We start from the raw sequence: 7,368 nt of genomic DNA on the forward strand, positions 1-7,368 counted from the left end.
TTGAGTGGTCGTCGGTGGTGTCTTGTTGGCTGACGGCGTTCGCACGCGATGGTGCTCTGCATCGGGCGATAGAGTCTATGGCGAGGAGTGGCGGATGACGCAGGCTGAGTGACCGAAAAATTTGGTGGGCTTTGGTTTCTGTATATGGTGGCTGGATTTTTTCTTTAGTTTCCATTTTATTTTCTTTGTGTTGTTGACTTGGGTGTCTATTACTTTATTTTCTTTTTCATTGGCTGGACATTTTGTTATGTGCTTGTTTGTTTCCTGTCTTGGTTTTGATGGGAGACGAATTAGCCGTCATCCCTCTCCCCATTTTTTTTGTTAACTGTTAGGTATTGATTTATACAGGCTGAAGATTTATATACATGGTCATCGGACCTCGATCGAGTGGATCTTTCCATCGACTATTATGGGTATTTTGAAAGAGCCTTATGAGTGCTCGAACGTTAATGTGCTTTTTGTTTTTTCTTTTTGTCAAAAACCAGCACAAATTGAGCGATTATCTGTACCTAGTGTTAGGTTTACTCCGACTTAAGTCTTTGATATGCCGTATTAGTTGTCTCTCTCTTGTAATCGAGGGTATTTTACGCGATATCTAATGAAAATCCCGAGCATTTTTATCAAAATTTACAAATTAGTTTTTTTGGTTTTTTTTAATATTATCCTTTAATTTACATGTTTGGATTCGTCCCTAAAAGAGATGAGAGGACAAAAGTATAACAAAATTCCAGAATTTTATAAAATAATGTATTTTTGACAAATAATAATAAGAAATTTGAAAGAAACTAAACCATCTTAATCTTAACGTTTGGAATTTAGCCAACGTTTAGAAAGTTATGGGAAAATAGCCATATATATGAGGCGACAGGTGAGGTATTGAGTTAAAATTCCAAATTTATCCTTAAATCATTTTAGCCTTTTTTTCTAGAATTTTTTTTTTCTGCGTGAGGTTATTCTTGTGCGTGTGTTAATTAGATACGGTATGGATTTCATGCCACGTTTTCATAGAAGTTAGTTAGCATTTATATTTTTAAGCGTGTTTTTATTGTTTTAATTAGCATATTTTTCAGGTCAGGCCACGTCGCGCGTTTATTTTTTTTTCTTTTAATCAGCCTATTTTTTGCCTTGACCGCGTTATTCTGCTGGTTTTAGTTGGCTGTTATCGTTTTTTGAATTGGTTTGAATTAAATTTCAAAGCGCTAAATATATTCTCACGATTTTAGAACGTTTAAGTTTAAAACACACGCAAAAAAGTTCCGACTGGACCTTTTCTGTTGCTACGCTCAAGTTTCAAATGGCTGGATCGTCTTGGTCATTGGTTGAATCAGGTTCGTTTAGATTTTTTTTTTTAACGTTGCTATAGTTATCTGACATCTTTTGTTTTCGTTAGCAGTGAGGATTTTTGAACGAAGTGTTTTGAAAAAGGTAGTTCTTTGCTATCGGATAATGAAGAAGTTATCGTTCATGAAGGTGAATTTGTTTTGTTTGATGATACGCAATTGAAAAACTGCCCGATGAATGTGGATGTTAATGTGAATAACATTTTTTTGCGTAAAGATATAATGAATTCTGCGTTGAGAAACAATTTCGAATTCCGTTGGAAATAAATGTTAATTAATGATAATGAATAAGTTTCGATGCTTTGAAGCATAAATTTACCTCTGGAATAACCATAGTTACTTTTGAAGCAGAAGTTTTTTTTTTCCATCTTTTTTCTTCACCATCTTTATGTTGTTATGGGATCTGAAATCGGTAAACAATGATGATTAATATACATTATTAATATTTACTTCAAGATCATAAAAATTTCCAAACATTTCAAATACAAACACATAAATCATGATTCCTTATAACAAAATATAAAAACATAAAATCTAAAAACCATAAATCTTTTTTCTAATACAACAGGTACCCATATGTTTTTCACTGGCGTATTTAAACAGTTAATTTCGGAAATCATCAACCCATCATCGGTACCCAATATTTATCATCAACCCATCATACTTACAGGTAACCATCATCGGAAATTTTTGTAAATATTTAAAACATTTTTTATTTCCGAACTCATTGTTTGGGTTTCTGAAAATAAATTTTTCTTTTTTGAAAATCATCCTTACATTTATGAGTTGTATGAGTAATGAATTTTGCTTTTCGAAAATCATCCCTAATTTTTTCTCTCCGAATCCCTAATGTATTTCGCTGACGTTGAATAAAAATGTTAATCACTATAAATAAGTAATAAAACTTACAATCGTTGCTTCTACGAGTTCTATGAGCTCAAAATCTCGCAAATTTCTCTTCGTCTTCTTCCTCTGCATGTACAGTGAGCGTCGACTGAGATAAAAATTTGTTTTTGAACGGCAACCCCAAACATCGCGTGTTAGGTTGGATAATCAGTTCTAGAAAATCGCGAACCATTACACTTGTCATTAATGGCTCTATTTTTTCAAATTTTTTACGTTTTATTTCCATCAATCTCGCGTGTTATGGGAAGTGAAATCTCGCGTTTTATTTTTTTCATTAATAAATGTTAAGGGTAAATCATGCATTATCAGGGCCGGCCCTGACCTAAGGCGGGCAAGGCTTGGGCCTTGGGCCCCCAATTGGGTTGGGCCCCATAAAAAAATAATTTTACACTTTTTACCTATTTTTAAGAAAATTTAGATTTTTTTTTACCCTAAAAATTTATACTTTTGGCCCATTTTCTAAAAAAATTATATTTTTTACCCTGAAAATTTAAATTTTTATTAGTTTTATAGGGCCCCAAAATATTGAATCGCCTAGAGTCCCCGGTGAGTTTGGGCCGGCCCTGGGCATTATTATTAGGCTGTTAATTCCGTTTGGCTATTTTGCTAACATTTTGCAAACGTAGGCTAGTTCCCCAAAATTACGTTTGCAGTTGGCCATATATCTACACTGCCCTTATAAATAACAAAAAATTGGCTACGTAAGCCACCTAAACTATATGAATTGTAAATTAGCCAACCTTTGGTAAATACTTTGTAAATAACCAACTTGCATACGTGGCAGCCTATTAACTACCTAAAATATATGTTTGGTTGTGTTAAATAAGGCTTTTATTAATCTGTTAATAAGTTTACTTGGCTATTTACAAGAAATTAACCAAAAGTGGGTTATATCTCGATCCACTATATCCGTGTGGCTATATAACTTAATAACCCTATAAATATAAATAATGATGATTTAAAAACAAAAAATGGCTACAAATATACTTCATGTTTACGAATTGTAATGTTTAAATTCCAAATGTTTAGAAGTTAATATCTACATTTTGTCCCTCCGGTAATACATCAGACATTAAAATGAATGAAATGAAACTTGTCAACTTCTAGTAATTTTGACAAAATTAAAAAATTAAAAATTAATTTTTGCTCCCACTCTGCGAAGGAAGAGAGAAATGTGCCAACTCCAAGGGGAGCTTTAAGAGGAGCACGGTGACAGGTGGTATTCCGACGACCCTGCCACTAACTTTGTATAGATTAAGAAGATTCATGTTCCAAGGAGATGCTGAACAACCTTTAATTCAATTTCCACCGTTATATATTTTTATATAAATAGAATCACCTCTACTTTGTCATCAGTAAATGAGATGTCTGTTGTACACTTATTGTTATTCTAATTAATTAATTATTTTGCAAAAAATAAAAAAAATCCTGTTTATTTTGCTATCAATGAGTTTTGAGTTTTTGAATCTGTCTAGTTATTTTTTCTCTTCATATGAAACAATATTACTAATGATAACTAGAAGAACCTATAACAAATATGACAAAAAAGAAGAGTGTATGGCCGCAAATTTCAAAGCGAATCGATGAAGTTCACAAGCTGGGTAAAACATTCATAGGAATAACCACCTTCTCTTGTACTACACTCAAAAATCTGTTTCCATTCCCAGGCTCTCTCTCTCATCTCTTTCCCTTCCTCCTCAATCATCAATCTCCTCACAGCCCTCTCAATCTCGCCTCTCTCCAAACCTTGAACATCAAGCTCTAGCCCAACCCTCCAAACGTGGGTCAAGTACCGAGCGTTGACTCTCTGGTCCCCGAAGCACGGCCGGCAAATCATCGGCACTCCCTCCGACAAGCTCTCCAGCGTCGAGTTCCACCCGCAGTGGCTCCAGAACCCTCCCACCGAGCCGTGCCCCAAAACCTCCCTCTGCGGGGCCCACTTCACGACGAGCCCTCTGTCTCCGACCTCGCTCAAAAACCCTTCCGGCAACATCCCGGCCCAGTGGTCCGAGCTCCCGCGGACCGAATCGGGCCTTATCACCCACAGGAAAGCCTGCCGGCTTCGGGCCAGCCCGTAAGCGATCTCGACCACTTCTCGGGCCGTCAATGACCCGATGCTTCCGGCGCAGCTCACGTAGAGGACCGAGTCGCGTGGCTTGTCGTCGAGCCACGAAAGACAGCCTCGGTCCTCTTCGAACAAGCTGGTCGCCACCGGGCCCGAGGCCATGTGGATCGGGCCGATGTCGAAGATGGGCACTCGAGATTCGACGCGGAGTTTGTCCAGATTCGACTGTTCGAGGCAGCTCGAGGTGTTCCAGATTATAGCCCCCGAATTCCTGTCCTTGTATGCGTTGTCCATCAGCGTAGAAAAGGCTTCGAAAACGGTGAGTGTGAACGGTAGGTCTTTGAACCTCAGAGGAGGCATCTCCGGCACAAGTTCATGTGACGCCTCACCTGTAAAATTAGTACATGATTTTTCCAATTAAGCAAGTTCAGTGAATATTTTTCCAATTTAATTTAAACTTAATTAAATTTTTGCAACGTAGAATTGAGCAATGCCCTGTTTCTACGAGTACATTCCATTAAAACGTTAGTCCAAGTTCAATAATTTTTTTTGTTTTCCAAACACAAAAGAACAAGTGACAGAGAGCCACGGAACCTCTTAACGTTAACTAATAACAAATATTATTTCTGAAAACAGAGTGAGGAAAGGACGTACCTTGCAAAGGCAAACGAGATCCGTGGGTAAGCTTGATGAGAAGATGGCGAGCGAAAGCAGTGGCGGCGCTGGCCGTACGGAGGATCAAGCTGGGGAGGCTCAGATCTGCCGCCACGTCTTCAGCGAAGTACATCAACTCGTCCAACACTACGCACCTTATAGACCCTTCTCTCTCCTCCTTCATCCGCGCCAGGAATCCCCTCAGGCTCTCCCTGCAGTTCTCGTTCACCGTCAAGACGTCTCCGGCGACGAGCTCCGCCGCCGTGTAATCCCGCTCCGGCAGCCCGTCCGGCAGCGGGAAGAAGGCGAAGTCCGGGTGGTGAGTGGGGTTGGGAGCGTTGTAAGCGGTGTGGGCGATCGTGACGGAGAAGCCGTGCCTCGATCGGAGGGCTTTTCCGAGCTGGAGCATCGGGTTTATGTGCCCTTGGTACGGCAACGGAACAAGGACTATGTGCTCCTTCTCTCTCGGGATCTCTCTCCTCATGGCTTCGGCTTAATTACTGAGAAGATATCTCAGCAAATGATGAAGAGGAATGAGGTGTCATTTTTGAGCGTCGAGAACGTGATCGTAGCCAAACCTGTATGCTTATCGAGCGCTTCAAAATATTCCGCGGTTTAATAAACTATTATATCTTGTGACGGATCAGAATAAACGGTTGCGAATGAATATACCGACAAAAATTACCTTGCATAATTTAAATTCCTACCGACTTCAAAGCGTCGAGTGGGGCCTAAAATCAGATTAAGCCCATTTATATCTACGCGCACCACCACTTATATATATCATAGATAATAAATAGATAATAAAAAGTAACTCTCTCCCAACTCTCATCCACAGCCCGCCACGTGGCATCGCCAGGCGACGACACTTTGCGGCTTTTTTTTTTCCTTTGTGCGTTTCCAGTTTTTTTTTTTTTCATTACCTTTGCATTTTTTTTTCTTTTTTCTTTTTTCTTTGCTTTTCTTTTTTTGTTTTTGTTTTTGTTTTTTTAGTTTTTAATATTTTGTAAATTTTTTTTTATTTATATTAGTTTTTTTTCTCCCTCTTTCATCAATATATTTTGTATAATTTTTTTTATGTATTTTATAATCAAAATTACTGATACTATCAATAACATACATTATTTTGACTGTATGTTAGTTTTATATTTTCTTTATTAAATTCTATTTATTTTTCTCTTTGATATTTATTTCCCTTCACTTTATATGTGTCTCCATATTTCATTGGAAAGCGAGCGCACGTCTTATTTACCAATGAAAGCCTAATCGATGTGCAAAATAAATTTTTTACATTTTCTTATTCGTTCATTATTTTTAAGGGTTTTTCTTAATTATACTATATTGTTTTTTTTTTCAATCTCTTTTGTAAAATTTTTTTTTATGTATATTGTTTTTTTTCTCCCTCTCTCGTCAATATATTTTGTATAATTTTTTTTTATGTATTTTATAATCATAATTACTGATACTATATTATACTATATCAATAACATACATTATTTTGACTGTATGTTAGTTTTATATTTTCTTTATTAAATTTTTTTTTCTCTTTGATATTTATTTCTCTTCACCTTATATGTGTCTCAATATTTCATTGAAAAGCGAACGCAGGTCTTATTTACCCAAGAAAATCTAATCGATGTACAAAATAAATTTTTTACATTTTATTATTCGTTCATGATTTTTAAGGGTTTTTTCTTAATTTTACTATATCATTTTTTTTTAGTTTTTTTTTATCTATTTTGTAAATCTTTTTGTTAATGTATTATATTTTTTTTTTCTCTCTCTCTCATCAATATATTTTTATAATTTTTTTATGTATTTTATAATCATAATTACTGATACTATATTATACTATATCAATAACATACATTATTTTGAGGGTATGTTAGTTTTGTATTTCCTTTATCAAATTATCTTTCTTTTTATCTTTGATATTTATTTACTTTCACCTTATATGTATCTCCATATTTCATTAGAAAGTGAACGCAAGTCTTATTTACCCATGAAAGTCTAATCAATGTACAAAATAAATTTTTTACATTTTATTATTTGTTCATGATTTTTAAGAGTTTTTTTCTTAATCATCGATTTCTTTGGTGTCCATTGTTTACGATTCTTGATAGCACAAATTAACTTCTACAAATTTTACTTGCTATTATCTTTTATAATATGCTAAAATCTTTCGCGCGTAGCGCGAAGATAAAACTAGTATATATATATATATATATATAATTACACATATATGCAATGTGTTTTAGTAGGCAGTCAAGTTTAACTTTTATTTTAAAAAATGTTGAATTTGTACTAACTATTTAATTAAATGATGAGATTATACTTTAAAAAAATATAACAGTGCCAAAAATCTTTATTTGGTTGAGTTTTCATTAATGTTGACTCTAATAT

At 35.4% G+C, this 7,368-nt stretch overlaps 1 protein-coding gene across 1 annotated transcript; it reads right to left on the reverse strand.

Moving 5' to 3' along the window:
• Nucleotides 1-3,560: 3,560 nt before the first annotated feature.
• On the reverse strand, nt 3,561-5,633 carry LOC149381825 (UDP-glucose iridoid glucosyltransferase-like). The gene is made up of 2 exons (XM_089601159.1): nt 4,966-5,633; nt 3,561-4,700 (listed from the first exon to the last, which is right to left on the reverse strand). Exons 1-2 carry the CDS (start codon nt 5,447-5,449, stop codon nt 3,817-3,819), a joined length of 1,368 nt encoding a protein of 455 aa, XP_089457285.1. The 5' UTR covers nt 5,450-5,633; the 3' UTR covers nt 3,561-3,816.
• Nucleotides 5,634-7,368: the final 1,735 nt, after the last annotated feature.

The sequence above is a fragment of the Urtica dioica genome, chromosome 11, assembly GCF_054948205.1.
Source record: "Urtica dioica subsp. dioica isolate 48M chromosome 11, U.dioica_male_clone48M_v1_H2, whole genome shotgun sequence".
NCBI lineage: Eukaryota > Viridiplantae > Streptophyta > Magnoliopsida > Rosales > Urticaceae > Urtica > Urtica dioica.

Bases quoted from the DNA above. Each gene is read 5' to 3' on its own strand.
- LOC149381825 (XM_089601159.1), bottom strand. From the start codon at position 5,449: ATGAGGAGAGAGATCCCGAGAGAGAAGGAGCACATAGTCCTTGTTCCG. The intron at 4,701-4,965 runs GTACGTCCTTTC...CTAATTTTACAG, and splicing joins ATCTCGTTTGCCTTTGCAAG to GTGAGGCGTCACATGAACTT.